Raw genomic sequence first — 19,056 nt, forward strand, 5'->3', positions numbered from 1 at the left:
ATACACTGACAATGATTGGGCAGGTTGTCACGACACTAGGAGATCCATCATGGGTTACACTGCATTTTTTAAGGATAACTTGATTAGTTGGAAGTCTAAAAACCAGCAAATCGTCTCAAGATCTTTAGCAGAAACAAATATAGAGGAATGGCGGCAGCTGTTTATGAATTAAGCTGGTTAAGGAATCTGCTACCTGATTTTAGAATTAATCATCCACAAGCTGCACTATTGTTTTTTGATAATAAAGCCGCGATTGACATATCCTCTAATCCTATTTTTCATGAAAGGGCAAAACACATCAAACTTGATTGCCACATAGTGAGAGAAAAATTACAAGCAGGATTAATTCGTGTTGACGAGCAGCGATTTTAATCTTCTGATCAACAAAATGAATAGCACAAAGAACATTCACAGAAAAAATGTAGACGAGAAATTTTATGTGGTTCGGCAAGATTGCCTACGTCTACGGAGCGTGCACCTAGAGAAAAATCCACTGTAAAACTATGGTAGTACAAGATCTGATCAGACTCTCCTCGATCCCAGATCGCCTGTACACCCCTTCACCTGTCAAACGAGTAAAGAAAAAATCTTCCTAAAAAGAAAGCCTCCTCTAGCTCTCTTTGCACAAAATGACAAGTAATACACCCTTTTTCCCATGGCTTACAAACATATATATGATATCACACAACCGTTGGATTTAAAGACTATCCAACGGCTGTGATAAAAGCCACAATAAATAAATATAAAAAAAAAAAAAATTTAACAATTCGTATTTTGAGGGGGAGTGTTGGAAGTCCTAGAGGCTCATGAAGAAAAGCACATGGTTCTACTCTTGGGAATGGCATGGAAGATTGCTAAGCTGGAGATTCCCAGGTGGAGCTGGAGTAGTTTGTTATTCTGTTGTAATTTAGTTTATCTGGAAAAATTTGTTATTCAGTTATAATTTTTATTCGTCCCGCCATTTTATATTCACAAGAATAACAGCTTCGTGTGTGAATAGAGGAGAGTGGGCTGTACTCAATATACACAGAAAATTTCTCAATAAACATTTTTCTCTTTTCATTCGGATGGAGTTTCTCTTTTAACAAGCAGAGGCAGTAAATTTATTGAAACCATTAAGTGTAAAATGACAGAACAAAATCGTGTATTATAATTTCATTTCAATGTAATTTTTTCATTCTACAAATTACTGCTATTGTTCTGATAACTTCATGTTTGCTTTTCTTGTACTGCATTGCTGTCTACCTTGTCTCTAACCTGGGCTGGATTAATTTTTAAGAGCTGAGGTAAGTAGTCTGCTTTTGCCTTTTTGTTTCTTATTCAGCCAATGCAAACATATATAGATATGAACTTTACTTGGATTTTATCCTCTACAGCAAATCAAGCTTCAAATAGAAAAATCAAAAATGGAACTGCAGATTCTGGAAGCCGGTCTCAGGTAAGATCACAGTATATAACAATTAAAAGTCAACAACACTTATGCACTTGATTCCGAATTCGCTTCCTTTGCACAACTTATGATTCTACTTTCTTTCCTGGATTTACAAAAGGGATTTTGAGCCAGACCCAGAACAGGAACCTTCACTGGCTCAACTCCTATGGTGCGAAAGGAACCTCAAAAACTCTCTGCAACGAATCATGAGCAAAAAAGTACCAAACCCCCATCTCCATAGCTTTTTATATGCTGTATCATTTAATGTATTTCAGTATCTTCTCTTTATTAAGTCTGTTTTGCACATTTTTTCAGGAATTATTGGTAGGCAGCTCCCAGCCTGCACATGGGCAGTCCACTTTTCAGGTATGCTATAGATTTCAGAACGAAGAAATAAAATGCAACAAAAGACATATTGCATTAGTAATGTATCTCCTTTTGCATGATCAGGTGGGAATGGAAGAGAATGGTGGCACAGCCTTTTCACACAACTTCAATGGGAAGGAACAAAATTCTTGTGCTAGGAACATTCTAATGCAGCTTGATCCCTGGATTAGCCCTTACAGGTTCTTCTTCATAATCACAAATGGAATATTTGTATATACATATAATTTCATTTTTTGAAACTTGATAAGTTTAAGTTGATAATCTATGAAGTTTTAACTTGAAGTATGATTCTGTAAAGCTCCAAGGTTCGAGAGAAAATATTGCAAAATCTGTGCAAGGGAACCAAAGAAATACTGCCAGTTAATAATCAAGTACTAGGCAGCTCCTGCGACTCTTCATACAAATTCCCAGTCTCAGATTTCCCTTCAAACTCCACAATGGAACCCCAACTCCCAAGTTACACCGCAGTGCAGGTACCAAAACTTTTAAAATTTTATGGTTCTATTATTGTTTACTCCTAACTCATCAACATCTTTGAAAAAATCATGGCAGCAGACCATGGGGACTAGTCATACTTTGCCCATTGTCCTAAATCAACCATTGGGAATGTCAAACAGCACATCCTTTGTATGTAAAAGCACCTACAATTTGTTAATGCAGATAAACTTAAATAACTTGCTTCATCTTAAATTTCTTACTTGGTAATGATATTGATTCAACAGGAAATGGTTGGACACAATCAACCATCCATGGCTGAACAATTTCCAACACAGACACGGTCATTTGAGTATTATGGGGTAGTATTCCATAGGAAGAAATATCTTCCAATTCCTTGTGAAAAAAAAAATTGATTTAGTTGTTTAAATATGCAGCCTAATCTTCAATTAATTGGAATTTTTTTTTCTTCATTTTGTCATCTTCAAAGAAGAGCAATCAGGGCAGCAAAGACAATGCCTCCCAAATGTTTCAGTACTGTAACTCTAAACCTATGGAGGTAGATTGGTTCAATGGTGCTAATCAAGACACTTGTCAGAATTTGAATGCATTTGTACAGAGGTATGTGGATATAACTTAGAGACTTGTTTGGTAGACAAGAATGAAATGAAATGGAATCGAGTTCATCTTTACAATTTTACAAATTTGTCATATAATTCTTCATTCTATTTGACTCTCAATCCAATTCATTCTAGTTTACCAAACAAAGGGTAAGTTCTTATTCTCCACTATTTGGTACTTCAATTGTATATCCAATTTAATGCATTCATTTAATTAATTTTTAGGGTCTCATCTCCTCCTCCATATGAAGAGCCTCTATTGAGCACCACCCCAATCACTGGCAACAACAAAACTGATGGTACCCAAATGACAAATGAGACACTCCCACCAGTTCTGGTTCAAGCAGATACACCGATGGAATTTTCAAGAGACTCACACATACCCAATGACCCTTCTGTTGTGGTAGGACACTCGAACTACACTAAATCAATTATGAACATGACATACATAATATTTTTATTTTTGTTTCTTTAGGGCGCGACAGGAAATGAAAGACTATGGACTGAAGGGAGACAAGAGGGCAGCTACCCTTGGGAATGGGAGGGATCAGATGGCTTTTTCTTGCCAGAAAATTTGAACTTAGAGGATCTTGACTTTCCATTTTAACGAGTATTGCTGCCGAAGTACTACATCATCGTCCTAATAGATACCACGCCATCCATCCAATAACTATCTTTCGTCTGTCATCATGGGTATAATTCAATAAGCGGAATTTTCAGTGTTAACTGTTGGTTAGATGGTGCCAATTAGGACAATGACATGGTACCTCGCTGGTATTTAGTATTTTTTTTTTAATATTTAGTGGGATTGGCCTTAGATATTGTGCATTAACTAATTGAGAACCTTGAACTTCATATGGTGCTTATGCTACTTTCATTTCCATGCAAATTGCATAATACACAGCACTCTTAAGCGTAAACAGGGAACTGCTTCAGTTAGGAGTCCTTTTACAACAAATTAACGTATACAAAAGTACAATATCATTGGTATATCTCAAATTGTATGACTCAATTTACAACACATTTTTTATACAAACATACATACATACATACATACATACATATAACTCTCATCAATCTGCAGCTAGCATGCACTTAGACTGTAGAGCATGCACAAAAAGGGAAAAAATATGTATAAAAAAAAATCCTCGCCAGCTAGGGCACGGTATGAATTCGGAAAATTATCTTGAATTGAGCTCCCGGAGCTTGGTCACATAAGTTGCACTTTCATCACTAGATGGCAGATTTGGGCAGTTAGATGTCGAATCTACTACTTGTTGGTTCGAAGATGCACCCACAAGCCCTACCTCTTGTTGCTACCATTACAATAATTAGTCAATTAGTTTTAAACTATATATGTTCTAACCATTGCTCATCTTTCTCAGCCATGGTTCCTCCGCTATGCATGTTAAGATTTTGTTACACAAAAAGATCTGATTTAAAATGGTCTCAAGCACGTTAATGTCCTATAATTGCATGATATTTAAACATGCAAAACACCAAACATGCATAGCAGAGGAGCCAGAGCCATTTAGAGTAATGAAAGATAATAAATAACTAATGGACCTTAGAGAGAGGGAATGCAGCTGGTGTCATGAAGGCGGAGAGAAGTTCAGTAGAAGTGAAAGCCTGATGCCATGCAGGTAGTCCCTCGCGATCATCACAACTTGTACTCCCCCCATTTGACAATGCATCATATACCATTGTCGACGAAGGGTTCCTACATACGTATCATCAATTCATTCCTCCAACGACAAAGTAATTAATTCTTTACTGAATAACATGACAAAATCTTAAGCATATATGCTCGGACGCTCCTAATTTTTTATTTTACAAATATACGTTTTTTTCAATAAAAAAAAAAAAAAAAATCATGTCCAGAAGCAAATCGTATGCTTGCACAAATCTTTTCCTTTTGTTGTATGGTACCTCTAACTAGTAAAATGCACAATACCTTTTAACTGGTTCATAAATGTTAATTATATTTGCAAATTATGTCAACGCTTTGTCAAATTCTGAGAGGAAAAATTGGGTTCTTATGTACCTGGGGGGAAGTGTGGAGGGGTTAGGCCCAACATAAACTTGAGATGTGTTGTCCCCATTCTCAAGAAACCAATTAGCGACCTCGTTATCAAATGAGGCTGGCATACCATCTTGTGTGTCCAAATATACCTGCATCAAAATTTATTTTAAGATTCACCATTTATGGGCTACAGTACAAGTTGCTAAATTGGAAAGTCATAACCCTTAAATTTAATTTGCAGTCTGTTCAGAGATTGATGTTTGAACAAAAATATAACTTATAAAGAAAATTTACTTGAGGCATTATTGGTATGAGTTATTTCCATAATTGAAAGTGCTCTTCTTTGAGTAACTTTTTTTTTTTACTTCCAAGCTAACTAAACAGTGCTGTACATTTGATTACTTACACTGGATGGGTCATAGGAAGAAAGATGAGCACTCAGCAGTTGCTTCTGCAACATAGAAAACAAAGGGTAGAAACTAAGAAAGAAATTAACGAATGAATTCTTAAGGTAGGCATTTGCACGAAACCCAGAGAGTAGCTCACCTTTCTTTGTGTTATACGAGCCAAGGCGTCTATAAGGTTCTTCTCACATGATTCGAACTCTCCTATTGATGTGATTGACATTGGGTCTGGCTCAAATGTCCTTAGAAGTGATTCCAAACAAAGCAAGGGATCAGAAATTTATTTCACAAATTCACATTTATTTTGTATACCACCATGGAAATTAAGATATTATTAGCAGCAAAAGATGTACATTGTGCACGAAAGGGATGGGAAAGGATTTGAGATGGGAGATGGGAATATGAATTATACTTTTGTGTAGATCAAGCCTAATGGGCCTTCTAATAAAAACCCACCCACACCCCCCCCCCCAAAGAGAGAGAAAGAGAGCCTAAAAGTTATATTTATCTTATAAATATCACATTTATGCTTACCTCGTTGCTTTGTGCACATCATACTGTATATAATACAATTATATAAAACATATGAAAAGCCTATGTTTGATGTTTGGATGGTAAATATTTATAAGTATATTTCTAAAGAAAATTTTATGATTTTCAGATTATTAATTCACATTTTTTAACTCTCTCTCTCTCTCTCTCTCTCTCTCTCTCTCTCTCTCTCTCTCTCTCTCTCTCTCTCTCTCTCTCTCTCTCTGTCGATGGAGGTCAGTAAGGTAGGAGCACACAATAGGAGCAGCCCATCTCCCATTTCATACCGCTTCTCATCCCTCATAAGATTTGCGCAATACCATCAACATGAAAATCTCATACTTTAAGGATAGAGATCTCAAAATAGAACCCCATAGAAAATATAGTAGCTAGGGACATATAATTTAGAGTAGTATACCGACCTTAATTGTTCCTCTGCCATGTGGAGCTCGTGCTGTAAATTGCTGATTTCTTGTTGGAGCTCCTATAGAAATGTTGAAAAAACATATTTACGTCTCAAAAAACATTGCAGTTTTAAGGTACCATGCATGCTTCAATTTAGTTGTGCCTAATTAACATCTACACATGTTTCCATGTGTGTCTGCACATACACACGCACACGTACATTACAAAAGAAAGTGGGAAATAAAAAAGTTGCTCTTTAATTACCTCCACATTTGAGTTGCTAGCTGCTGGACTACTGCTTTGATCAAAACATTGTTATCAGTAAATCATTAGAGAGAGAGAGAGAGAGAGAGAGAGAGAGAGAAAAGAAAAAAAAGCTAGAAAACAAGAGAGAGAGAGAGAGAGAGAGAGAGAGAGAGAGAGAGAGAGAGAGAGAGAGAGAGTTACTCGCTGTTTTCAGGGGAATTGTCACTGTCGTTCTTGAGTTTCATGAGGGCGCTGATCAAATACTGAATGGATATGAGGATTAAAATAAATATGAATTGTAAATGTTTTTCCTTTTAGTTTTCTTTAAAATTCAATACCTTAGCAATTAAGCACCTACTTCCACATAAATATCATATATTACCTCTTTGTTTTGAACAATTCTGCCACAAAACCCACAAAAAAAAAAAGATCCGTAAATTAATAGATATGCACCTGAAATTGCAATTTCGTTCATGCATGCATGCATGCAGATCAAATTAATGAAAAGACATTCATGCATAAACAAAAACAACAAAGAACAAATTTTTTTAAAAAAAAAAACCTAACATACCCTCCTCTATCGTGATCCGAGAGATTTACATAACGTGTGAGAACATCTTCAATCCTACACACATTGTGAACCAAAAACATAATCACGAAATGGGTATCAAACAGAGAGAGAGAGAGAGAGAGAGAGAGAGAGAGAGAGAGAGAGAGGGTATGCATGGGGAACCTTCTCTTGCCGGAGAAGTGACTGAGACGGTCGGAGGGGGAGAACATGATGAGAGCGATGTCAATGTCGCAGAGGATTGAGAGCTCGTAGGCTTTTTTAATGAGTCCATTTCTACGTTTGGAGAAGGTAACCTGTCGGTTTGTGGTGTTCTCTATTCTCTTGATCTGAAGCTTTACACGACCCATTTCTTAATTTGAGTGCATGCATGCACAGATTACTCAATCCCAGATAAAATCTCACGACAATTTTTAGAAAACTAGCCGGAAAATTCAAGCAAACAACTCCAAACGAAGAGAGAGAGAGAGAGAGAGAGAGAGAGAGAGAGAGGTGAAGGGGAAGGGAAAAATGATGCAAGGAAGTAGGAGAGGAACATGGGTTCACGAAGGTGATGAGAGCTGAGTTTGATTGGGGCACCACAATTTTTTATTTGCTCGTGTTCTTGTTCCATTTTTGTCCTCCGCTGGTCCAACGTGTAAGGGGCAGTTTTGGGATTTCGGTGTGCGTTGGGCGTGGCTTGAGAAGAGGTGGGAGTGCTGAAATCATGGACGTGGGGTGTAAAGAAGGGGTCGTAGTTTTGGAGGGGAAGGTGATGGTAAAAATCTGATGCACTCACCTTAAAAGGTGGAGGATTCTGCATTGTTTTGTTTTGAAGGTGATGAATGCCCGAAACTCTCTCTCTCTTTCTCTCTCTCTTTCTCTCTCTCTCTCTCTCTCTCTCTCTCCAAACAGAAACAGAAATAGTTCACGTGTGCTCTTGCCTCTATTCAAGATTTTTTAAACGCGAGGAGCTAAATTTACACAATTCTGAAAAAGGAAAATAATCTTTTTTGAGACTTTGCATCCGACACTAATCTTGGGTTTGAAATATTCTATTTCTATGAAGATTTAGATAAAATAAAATACAAAATTATATTAAATTTCATCCAAACTCACGCAAATTCAAATTTAAGGTCTGAAATTTATATTCCCAAACATTATTTTGTGATACACAATTCATGAGCGACTCAATTTTAATGTAAAGGATACAATGGGATATGGCAACTCGGCACATAAGTTTTCTCTGATTTTTTATTTTTTTGGTTTTAGATATATATATAAGTCTCCGATTGTAAACCACACCACAAGTGAACATCTTAAGTAGGTGGGTAGAAGTTAGAGTACAAGTAACAACAGTTGAATGATTTAATATCTCATTTACTCATTTATAATCCATTACATTTATATGCGATCCTACTCATTTAAACTTTGGCATGGAGATCTTGGCGTATCATATTCACCATCAAATCATACTTCCACTAGTCTTTTACGATTGCTGAAAAATTCTCCAAGTTTAGCATTAATATATACACCATCCTACGTTAATCGACAATTGTAACAAGTTGAACATGCAAAAGGTTAAATAAATCGATGGATTAAGAAGCTACATCTATTTTCATCCATTCAATTTTGGGTCTAAAGAGGTCACTCATAACTATGTACCTATCTGTGCGTACACCCTAATCTATTTATAGTGAGTATGGGTGGATCATATTGAAATATGGTTCAAGGATTGTTCTCCAGATATACATAGGGATAGGATCGTATGCGTGTTTCAAGACGCGCTCAAGTTACAAAGTTGGGGTACGTACATAAAGAAACCATCCCAAACAAAAACTGTAATTTATTATTTATTAATTATTTTTTGCTTAAAAAAAGGTAAGCAAGATATATATATATATATATATATATGAAGCAAAAAGGGGGGGGGGGGGGAATGAGCTAGAATAAACTAACCAAGACAAAATTAGGTGCATTAAGACAACCTACCACTTACATCTTAAACGACTTTCCTGATTAACAAATTAACATTCATAGGGGCGGACTTTTGTACAAGCTAATTCCAAAATCTATAGACTGTTGAGTTGCAGTGGAGACGTCGGTAGCCACCTCCACCAATCCCAGCCGCTTCTATTGAATTGTTGAGTTCCAATGGATACCGGCAGCCACCTCCACCAACCTCAGACCACCTTGGTTGAAATTAAGTCAACTACTCTTGAATTTCACCTCATCCATGGCTATATATAGGAGATGTGTGTGTGTGTAAAATGTGTGAGGAACAAAGTGAAATTGTGTTGAAGGCGAGAGAGAAAGGTGTGTGAGAGAGAAAAAGAGAGAGAGAGAGAGAGAGAGAGAGAGAGAGAGAGAGAGAGAGAGAGAGTTGAGTTTAGCGGTGCCTCCTTCTCCTTGTAAATTTTCTCCCAGATTTTAGTGAGATTGGTGTACTTCGTGGATGTAGGTCAATTTGGGCCGAACCACATTAAATCTTGGTGTCTTGCTTATTTATTTTTGCTTGTGTGTGATTATTGTTCCTAAATTCCTAACAATTGGTATCAGAGATAGATCAGAGCAAAATTGCCAGATCAGAGCCTCTGTCTAGTATCTCAAAACTAAGTTTTGAGCCCACCAACATGTTCCAAGTCAACAGTGCAAATCAAAGTTTGAACAAAGGTCCCACGAGCCCACATACACCCACACACATCTCTGGAAGTTAGCTATCGTCGCCAACTGCTTTCACGTGCCTCCTAATTGTTGGCAAGTGATCTTATGCGCCGGTAAGCTCACATTGAGAGCTTAAGCTTGAAGAAGAGCTGACATCAGCGTGATGTTAGCGATCAATGCCTCGTCAGCATCCATGTCAGCACTCTGCAACAGTCGCGTCACGCCACGTGTCATCCAAGCAGCTGCCACGTCAGCAGCCATGACCCACTACCACGTCAAATGCCACGTCAGTGGCTGGGACCCACTACCACGTCAGTGCTGAGAACCATATTCACCACGTAAGCACTAGGACCCATATTTGCCACATCAACACTGGCACCCATATTTGCCACATCAGCATCTAGGCCCCCACATTGCCACATCATCAAATGGCATCAGTATATTCTATTAAGGAGGAGAATATTCTGTTAAGTTTAACAGAGTTTGACTAGAAAGTTTGACCAGGTTTTCGTAGACATTTTAGGTTTGTTTTTCGAACGAGTTGAACCATTGTTAAGGTTTTCGGTCGTTCCAGATCCAACCATACTATCCGTTTGAGCTGATTCCATCTCTAGATAGGAGAATTGAGATGTCGAATGAAAAGAGCTCAAAGATCAAGATGTTTGACGGCATCAATTTCGGTTTCTAGAAGATGCTGAATGAGGACTACTTGTTTGGTAAAGAGTTGCACTTACCATTGAAGGAAAAACCAGAACCCATGAAGGAGGGTGAGTGGGAGTTATTTTACCAAAAAGCTCTCAAAGCTATCAAGATTATGCTGGCAAAGTCTATTGCCTTCAATATCAAGCACATGAAAACCATCAAGTCTCTTATGAATGCACTATCCAACATGTACGAGTAGCCATCAGCCGCTAATAAGGTACACTTAATGAAAAAGTTATTTAACATGAACATGTCCGTACGTGAAATTTTTAGTAGACATCAGAACAATTTCAACGAGCTGTCGGATCAACTCGCTTTAGTTGAAATCACGTTTAACGGTGAAATTCGTGCCTTACTAATTCTTAGTCAGTTGCTAGAGAATTGGAAAGATATCATTACTGCGATTAGTAGCTCCGCAGGAAAATCAAAGTTGAAGTTTGACAAGGTCATCAACATGATTTTGATAGAAAAGATCAGAATGCAGTCAAATAATGCTTCCACTTCAAGTTCGACCTTAAATGTGGAAAGCCGAGGGAAAGGAAGTGGGCATGAGCGATCAAACAATCGCAGCATATCTAGGACCAGACGATCCAAATCAAGAGCTCCAGGAAATTCCAACAACTCTCAGAGAAAAAGGCAGATCGAGTGTTAAAACTATGGCAGGACTGGCCACTACAATAATCAATGTCAATTCCAGATCAGAAGGAGCCAAGAAATAAGACCGAAGAAAATCTCGTCTTTTCTTCAGGACAAGAAGATGCACTTAAATGCTTGATAGGAATGGTGTAACCCCAAGAGGGGGGTGAATTGGGTATGAAAAATTCTTCCTAAGTTAAATTTAAAATCACGTACAGCTAGTATTTCTCAACCTAAGGTCTATTTAAGCAATCTCAATTCCCCCAATAAATCAAGTATGCAAATATTTAAAACAAATGTGGTATTCTTTACAAATTAAATATTTGCATACATCCATCACCTCATATCTCATTCAAAATATAAGCGTATATATAAAGTGATTAAGTTATGAGTGCATACATACACGTGTGCAGCATATCTCATTTAATTTAAATGTATGCATGCAAATAATTATAATTATAAATGAACAAGCATACATATATGAAAATTACAACGCGAAAATTTAAATGAGAGAGAGAGAGAGAGAGAGAGAGAGAGAGAGAGAGAGAGAGAGAGACACACACACACACACACACACACAAAATTTGTTATTGAGGTTTGGCCAAACTAGCTTACGTCCCCACCTTGAGCATACCTCCCAAGGATCACTATAAAAAAAACGAATTTTTAGTGACGAAACTATTAATGACGGATTCAATTTCGTCACTAAAAGTGAGTATTAGTAACAGTTTTAGCAACTGTCACTAATACGACACTATTAATGACGATTTCAAAATCGTCACTAATAGTTTCGTCACTAAAACTAGAAAAATATCACGGAAAAATATTTTTCGCGTAGAAATTATTCCGGAAAAATATTAGCAACGATTTCTGCAGTATTAGTGACGAATAAATAACCGTCACTACTATTATTTTTAAAAAATAAAAAAATTTATTTCATAATATTAGTGATGAATTTGAAGATTCGTTACTATTATCCCCTTATTAATGACAGATTTGCGAACCATCCCTAATACTTCTTTTATTTAAAAAATGAAGAAAATTTATTTTACAATATTAATGATGAATATAAAGATTCGCCACTATTAGCCCTTTATTAGTGACAGATTTGGGAACTGTCACTAATACTTCTTTTATTTTTTAAAAAAAATTATTTTCACAATATTAGTGATGAATTTGAAGATTCGTCACTATTAGCTCATTATTAATGACGGATTTGGGAATCATTACTAATACTTCTTTTATTTTAAAAAAATTAAAAAAATTATTTTCACAATATTAGTGACGAATTTGAAGATTCGTCACTATTAGCCCCTTATTAGTGACGGATTTGGGAACTGTCACTAATACTTATTTTATTTTTAAAAAATAAAAAAAAATTCATTTCACAGTATTAGTGACGAACATTAAGATTTATCATTATTAGCCCCTTATTAGTGACGGATTGGGGAACCATCACTAATACTTCTTTTATTTAAAAAAAAAATATTTTCACAATATTAGTGACGAATTTGAAGATTTGTCACTATTAGCCCCTTATTAGTGAGGAATTTGGAAACTATCACTAATACTTCTTTTATTTTAAAAAAATGAAAAAAATTTATTTCACAATATTAGTGACGAACATAAAGATTCGTCACTATTAGCCCCTTATTAGTGATGGATTTGGGAACCATCACTAATACTTCTTTTATTTTAAAAAAATTATTTTCACAATATTAGTGACGAATTTGAAGATTCGTCACAATTAGCCCTTTATTAGTGATGGATGTGGAATTCGTCACTAATACTTCTTTTATTTAAATAAAATGAAAATAATTTATTAAACACTATTAGTGACGATTTTAAAAATTCGTCACTAATAGTCTCGCATTGAAAAACCCACCCAGGTTCCCCCAATCTCCCTTTGTTCCCTCCACTCCTCCTCTTTTCCCTTCATCTCTCAATCTCTCCAATCTCTCTTTCTCAGTCTCTCCATCTCTTTTCATCACTGCCGCTAACGCTCCGGATCCGTCCCCGTTGCCTTTGCCGAGGAGATCAACCGCCGGAAGCCTTCAAGGTATGTTTACTTCTCTCAATTTCTCCATCTCTCAATCTCTCCATCTCTCAATCTCTCTGATCTCTCTCTCTATCTCTCTCTCAGTCTCTCCATCTCTCTTCGTCGCCACCGCCGCTGACGCTCTGGATCTGTCCCCGTCGCCTTTGCCGAGGAGATCAACCGCCGGAAGCCTTCAAGGTATGTTTCTTAAATTTTATTTTTTTTTTAAGAAAATGTTCTATTAATATATATATATGCAATGTGCCAAACAGTAGAAAGACTGCTGCCGATAAATGTGGAAATGTTCGATTCATGAATTTTGTTTTTAATTTTCTTGACAACCAAACAAAAAAATAAAACCTTTTATATTTTCCTTTCTTTTATTATTTCTAAATTCTAGGGAGTTGTGGCTTTGGTCAAACCTTTCCCCAATTTGGTGCCACCTGAAAGGATCCGAAGAGCTTATCTAGGTTGAAATTTTTTGGTGAAAAAAAATAAAAAATAATTAAAAATATTTTCTAAGTTCCAAGTAGCTAGCAAATCTTGGGCAGTTACAATGAGTCTCTATGATTATGAACAACTCCAACACTTGAGGAACCAAAAAGAAAAAAGAAACCAGCACCTGACCTTGTCCCAAAATTCCCTTCTAGTTGCTAAGGCCCCCTGTAGAATTTGGAAAATATTAAGAAAAAGAAAGGAAACTTTAAAGCAAATCCACCCTTTTTTCATATCTATTTGTCAAGAAAAATGAAAAAAAAAAAATTAGAGCAAGTAAATGATTAATTATTTTAGTTTACTCATAATTAACATTTTATTTTTTTAATTTATAATCATATAAAAATAAGTTTTTATTTTTAATAGTACTTAATATTAAGAAAAAATATAATGAAAAATGAGTTTCTTTTCTTTTCCCAGATGAAACCCTAAATCCAAATAGAGCCTAAGGGAACCCGACTAACATGCACATTGGGTAGCTTGGAGAGAGGTCGAGTGGGCGGATAAGTTTGACTATGAAGCAATTTCGACCTAGAGGTCGTTTTAGCACTTGCTCAAAGATAATGCACCCTTATCCGAGTTGGAGAATAATGAAGTTGCATTTTTCCAAGACCAAGTTCTTGATTTTTTTTTTTTTTTTTTGCTTGGTTATTGTTGTTGGTGTTGCATTCATTTGAAATTACCCAAAAATTTCAACAAGGATAGCATTACAAATCCTACTCAAACCTCATTTTAAGATGCTAATATCCCAAGTTGACAAAAAAAATCTTCAATGCTAGTTGGCATTTGATCACTAATGTGTATAAAATAAATTATTTCCCTCCCTTTGTGAATCCTACTCAAACCTCATCTTAAGATGCTGATATCCCAAGTTGATAAAGAACCTTCAATGCTATTTGGAATTCGTTGTTGTTTTGTTAGCCGGATACACACAACGGAAGCACACAATCACACACGAATCAATCAACAACCACCAATGCAATCACCAATGGTCTCCTGGTCCCCTTCACTTCCCTAATCTTCCCTTTACTTGGTTTCCCACAGCAAATAAACAACTTGTTTAGGTTGTGTATTTGGGCTTTCTCTGGATGATCTCCATGCCATATCTCATATCTTTCCCCATCAAAGCTCATGTGGTGTTCACTTTAATTAATGTTATTAGCCAGAAAGGGAGAAGAAAGAAAGGAAAAAGGAAAAGGAACATTATCATCATTCCATGGCTAACAATACACAGCCATGATTAGTTGCTTAGAGATTTTTTCTTTTGTTGTATTTAGCAAATGGAATTGTCATCTTAGATTGAACTGATTTTCTTTGGTTTAGAGGTCCATGTGCAAGTTTGTGTGTTTGTAATAATTATTAGAGTTGCTGGCTAGTGGCTGGAAAAACTGAACACACTTGGGTAAGAATAAACTAGTTAGAAATAGAAATTTTAGTTGGATGTATCCAAATACAATATTTTCTCGTAATGTTATTGCTAAGTATACCCCTCTGGAAAAAAAAAATTTGTTTTTAATATAAATCTTAGGGTTTCGTCTTTCCTGACCAATGCCTTTGCGAATAAAGCCTCGAACTGCCTCAAAGCACGGCCACTCGCCACGATACGCTACCAAGCGGCATAGGGTCTAGGACCCGCCAAGGGGAGAGTCTTCTTCTGGGGGTCGAGTGGCCCTGAGTGAGCACGAACGGATTTCGAATGAGACGAGAGCACAAAGGGTGACTCTTGAGGATGTGCAGTTGCCCCGGCACATTCTGCTGCGCCACCCATTAAAGAGCAGTCCCCAAATGTTACTCCAGGGCTTACAGAGGATATGCCTGCTCATCCAGTGTTGTTCCATACAATTAGACCAGCCATGCCACATGATTTTGCTACAGGGCCTTCGGTGGACATTCCTAACGAGCTAGTGCCACACCGTATCCTTAGGCCATGCAAACCACCACCCTCCCCTCTTACCCCTAAATTGCGTTTTCTTTTAGAGGAAATGGCACAAGACCGAGATGCCGCTAGAACAATAGTCGGGACAACTTTCTCGGCCAATTCTGATTCTGACTCTAACTTTGATTAGGATAGACTAGATGCTTGGGATCTTTTGATGTGCTTTCTTTTTTACTTATCTACTGTGCTCATGCACCCTTTGCTTTTATTTTCTTTTCTTTTCTTTTATTTTTTTTCCCTGTATTCTATTTTACCATGCTTTTGAATGGTTGTACGCGTGCTTCGATGTTTCTATCTGCATTGTATTACCTCTGAAATTAATGAAAATACATGATGCTTTTGGTTTCATCTTGTATTTTGTGCTACACTATATCATTACGTTTTTTTGGCTATAGTGTGTTTTCTTGGAGTAGTGGGAAATGCAAATGTTTAAGATTGTGCACGGTTAGAAAATCTTTAGAATAACAATGTATGAAAGACCAGTGAAAAGACAAGAATTAAATGTCATGTAAAGTAAAATGCCAAATTAATTACTATCATTTCATGTGTTCATTAAAGTTTAGACCCGTTCAAGAATGGTTATTATACATTCATGCCTAATCATACATGTGAGACAAATCAATTGTTAAAATTCAATTGATTATTAGTTATACTATGTAGACTAATAATCAATTGAATATGTTAATTATTTGTTTCATTTACAATTAGTGATGTTTGTATTTCAACCATTCTTGAATTGTTGTCATCATTCACCCTTTGTTCATTGTCATTATATATTTCGAGGGCGTCTCTACTTGTGTCCCTTGGGTGCATAGTGGGGTGTCGTGACAATTTTTTAGTGATAGAAAATTAGAAACATTTTCACTTCCCCCATCTCATGTACTTGGAGAGTCATGCGGAGATGCTGTCGAAAATTTTAATGACTATGACGAAGGAATTTGAGCGATTGATTATAATGTAAATGCAACATTCTTAAATGAGATAGGATTCGTACCCTTTAGACAGAAGGTTGTTGATTTTATGATTCATGATGCATGCGTCATAAACATTATGAGAATGTAATCAACATCATTTACTTGAACATGTTATAAGGTAATTAATGAACATGGATAAGAGTTGGATGAACGCTTAGGGTAGGTTTTTTTTAGAATACGTGAAAGGGGTACATGATTTCATAAAGTTCACGCGTCCTCGTGCAGACAAAGCCAGTAGAATAATGTGTCCTTGCAAGAAATGTCAAAACATAACATTCGAACACATTGATCTGATCCATTCACATTTATTAGATTTAGGAATGGAGAAAAAGTATACAACATAGGTATTCCATGGTGAAGATTACCCAGTTCAGAGCGATGATGATGTCGATGAAGATGAAGGGGCAAATATAATAGTGGTGATACACGTTCGGAAGGGTTAATTGAAATGTTAGGTGACTTGCAAAAGGGGATTACAATGGACATAGGCGATGTCGGTGTGGGACGTACCGGTGATGGATCTACTTCAGAAGCTACCATACTTTGCGATCCTAGTACGTTAAATCGACTTAGTAAACCATTTGTTAATGTCGTGAGGGATGTACGGGTGCCCCTATATCCAAACTGTACAAAGTTCTTAAAATTAGAGTTCCTAATAAAGTTGCTTCATGCAAGGACAATGCATAGGTTATCTCAGAGTGCATTCAACATACATTTAAGCCTCATTAAGGCGGCACTACCTGATGGTGAAACACATTCGAAGTCCTTTTATGAAGCGAAGACATACATGCATGAATTGGGTCTCGGTTACACTCCAATACATGCGTGTAGGTATGATTATGCACTCTTTTATAGTGAACATGAAAATGCGAATGAGTGCCCAGAATGTGGTGAACCAAGGTATAAAACTAATTAGAAGAAGGGTAAAAAAATCCCCTAAAAAGTTTTGCGATATTGTCCATTAATACCGCGACTACAACGATTATATATGTGCAAAAAGAATGCTGCAGATATGAGATGGCATCAAGAGAAACGTCTTCAAGATAGAAACACCCTTAGCCATCCAGCGGACTTCGAAGCTTTGGCCAATTTTGATAAAAATGCATTCGTGGTTTGCTAGTAATCATCGCAACATCATACTTGGTCTTGATTCATATGGGTTTAATCCTTTCAGTAACAAGAACAACCCATATAGCATGTGGCCAGTTATAATGATGTCATACAATATGCCTTCATGGCGATGTATGAAAGAACCTTTCATTTATATCACTCGGCTTATTCTCGAACCGAGGGCACCTGGTAATGATATTGATGTTTACCTGCGTCTGTTGATTGACGAGTTGAAAGAACTATGGGAAATAAAAGTGGAGACATTCGATGTGGAAATCGGGATAACATATTGAACGCATGCTACAGTGTTGTGGACAATTAATGATTTCCCCTCTTAAGGCAACCTGTCGGGTTGGAGCACAAAAGGTGATCGGAGGAGTGGTGCGATGGTGGGCAGGGCAAACATGTAAGTCAAAGAAAATATTTGCTTTATAATTTGATTCAAAACATCGACGTTGTATTCTTATTTCTTCCTTTTTATCATTCTCATGACTAAAAATAGGCAAAGATGGTCGAGTTGAGGGATGCACCTGTTTTAGAGAAGAGTCAGCAAATGATGGATTACCAGAAAATCGCTCAGGTGCTTGGGGAACGAGTGAGGGGCTGGGTGAAAGGTCTAAGAAGTGGATACATCGCCCCAACAGCATCATCTTCTATGGGTGTGGCATCTTGTGCTGAGATGGAACGAGCGAGTCGAGATGCCGAGTCTCGGGGGTAGGAAATGGTTCAGCGGATGCATACAATAGAAATGGAGAGCCAACAATTGAAAGACATGGTGTCTAATGTCATAGTGGAGAACCAGAGATTAAAAGACAAGGTGTCCAACGTTGAAGCCATGCTCGCAGTAATTCTGAGCAAGCAAGCGCAGTTAGAATAAATGATGTGTCAATCTCGACCAAATGATGCAGATGGCTCGTCTCATTAGAAAATATGTAAAACGTAGTTTGAACTGCATGCTAGTAGTTCTGTTGCTTGTTTAATTCTATTCATATGCTGAATTGTGAATTATTGGGAGGTATTGGAACTGTATTGTTTGTGCTGTTAGGACTTGATTTATCTTTTCTGCAATTTCATATATGCATAGACAGACCCTAGGTTGTGTACTACTGCTGCTGGTTTAACTAAATCTAGGAAGAACTTTTGTGACTTGCAGGTTTGGAAAATGTTCTATTTACAGACGACATGCTACCGAAAATTTGTTAAATTCCAATGCTTTCTTAACCTTCGCCCAAATAAATCTTCCAAACACTATAGCCTACAAGTAATACAGGAGCCTCCCAACTCCTTGACTGAAGATCTAACAACATTAAACTCCCAACTTAAGACCCAATTAGGGAAACAAAGATCAAAGGCATGCATAAAATCTAGTCAAAATAAGGATCTTTATGCATGTATGTGAAAGTTAAAGTGTAGTCCCAATAGGGGGGGTGAATTGGGTTATTAAAATTTTCTTTTAATTCTTTTTATGAAT

The 19,056-nt window shown here is 36.9% G+C and overlaps 2 protein-coding genes across 5 annotated transcripts; one reads left to right on the forward strand and one right to left on the reverse strand.

Moving 5' to 3' along the window:
• Nucleotides 1–1,380: 1,380 nt before the first annotated feature.
• On the forward strand, nucleotides 1,381–3,751 carry LOC131159200 (uncharacterized). Of its 4 annotated transcripts, none has more exons than XM_058113918.1 (10): nucleotides 1,381–1,438; nucleotides 1,551–1,650; nucleotides 1,748–1,798; nucleotides 1,883–1,998; nucleotides 2,118–2,292; nucleotides 2,372–2,446; nucleotides 2,542–2,616; nucleotides 2,745–2,875; nucleotides 3,100–3,277; nucleotides 3,350–3,751. In XM_058113918.1, exons 1-10 carry the CDS (start codon nucleotides 1,407–1,409, stop codon nucleotides 3,479–3,481), a joined length of 1,065 nt encoding a protein of 354 aa, XP_057969901.1. In that variant the 5' UTR covers nucleotides 1,381–1,406; the 3' UTR covers nucleotides 3,482–3,751. The 4 variants fall into 4 exon arrangements, with proteins under 4 accessions (XP_057969901.1, XP_057969903.1, XP_057969902.1 ...); XM_058113920.1 differs by having other exon boundaries at nucleotides 2,748–2,875; XM_058113919.1 differs by having other exon boundaries at nucleotides 2,375–2,446.
• Nucleotides 3,752–4,055: 304 nt separating this feature from the next.
• On the reverse strand, nucleotides 4,056–7,401 carry LOC131160753 (agamous-like MADS-box protein AGL66). Its single transcript, XM_058116634.1, has 11 exons — nucleotides 7,217–7,401; nucleotides 7,055–7,108; nucleotides 6,866–6,884; nucleotides 6,685–6,746; nucleotides 6,502–6,529; nucleotides 6,255–6,316; nucleotides 5,444–5,543; nucleotides 5,304–5,348; nucleotides 4,919–5,046; nucleotides 4,441–4,540; nucleotides 4,056–4,190 (listed from the first exon to the last, which is right to left on the reverse strand). The coding sequence occupies exons 1-11, from the start codon at nucleotides 7,399–7,401 to the stop codon at nucleotides 4,056–4,058; spliced, it is 918 nt and encodes a 305-aa protein (XP_057972617.1).
• Between the last annotated feature and the right edge of the window lie 11,655 nt (nucleotides 7,402–19,056).

Source organism: Malania oleifera, chromosome 7, assembly GCF_029873635.1.
Source record: "Malania oleifera isolate guangnan ecotype guangnan chromosome 7, ASM2987363v1, whole genome shotgun sequence".
Lineage (NCBI taxonomy): Eukaryota > Viridiplantae > Streptophyta > Magnoliopsida > Santalales > Ximeniaceae > Malania > Malania oleifera.

What these genes read in the sequence shown, in the direction of transcription:
- LOC131160753 (XM_058116634.1), bottom strand. Translation starts at nt 7,401, where the DNA reads ATGGGTCGTGTAAAGCTTCAGATCAAGAGAATAGAGAACACCACAAAC. An exon ending in AATTCCCCTGAAAACAGCGA is followed by an intron (nt 6,530 to 6,684) that starts GTAACTCTCTCT and finishes TCAAAGCAGTAG; the next exon opens with TCCAGCAGCTAGCAACTCAA. An exon ending in CTGCATTCCCTCTCTCTAAG is followed by an intron (nt 4,191 to 4,440) that starts GTCCATTAGTTA and finishes TTGTAATGGTAG; the next exon opens with CAACAAGAGGTAGGGCTTGT.
- LOC131159200 (XM_058113918.1), top strand. Translation starts at nt 1,407, where the DNA reads ATGGAACTGCAGATTCTGGAAGCCGGTCTCAG. An exon ending in ATGGGCAGTCCACTTTTCAG is followed by an intron (nt 1,799 to 1,882) that starts GTATGCTATAGA and finishes TTGCATGATCAG; the next exon opens with GTGGGAATGGAAGAGAATGG. An exon ending in TGTCAAACAGCACATCCTTT is followed by an intron (nt 2,447 to 2,541) that starts GTATGTAAAAGC and finishes TTGATTCAACAG; the next exon opens with GAAATGGTTGGACACAATCA.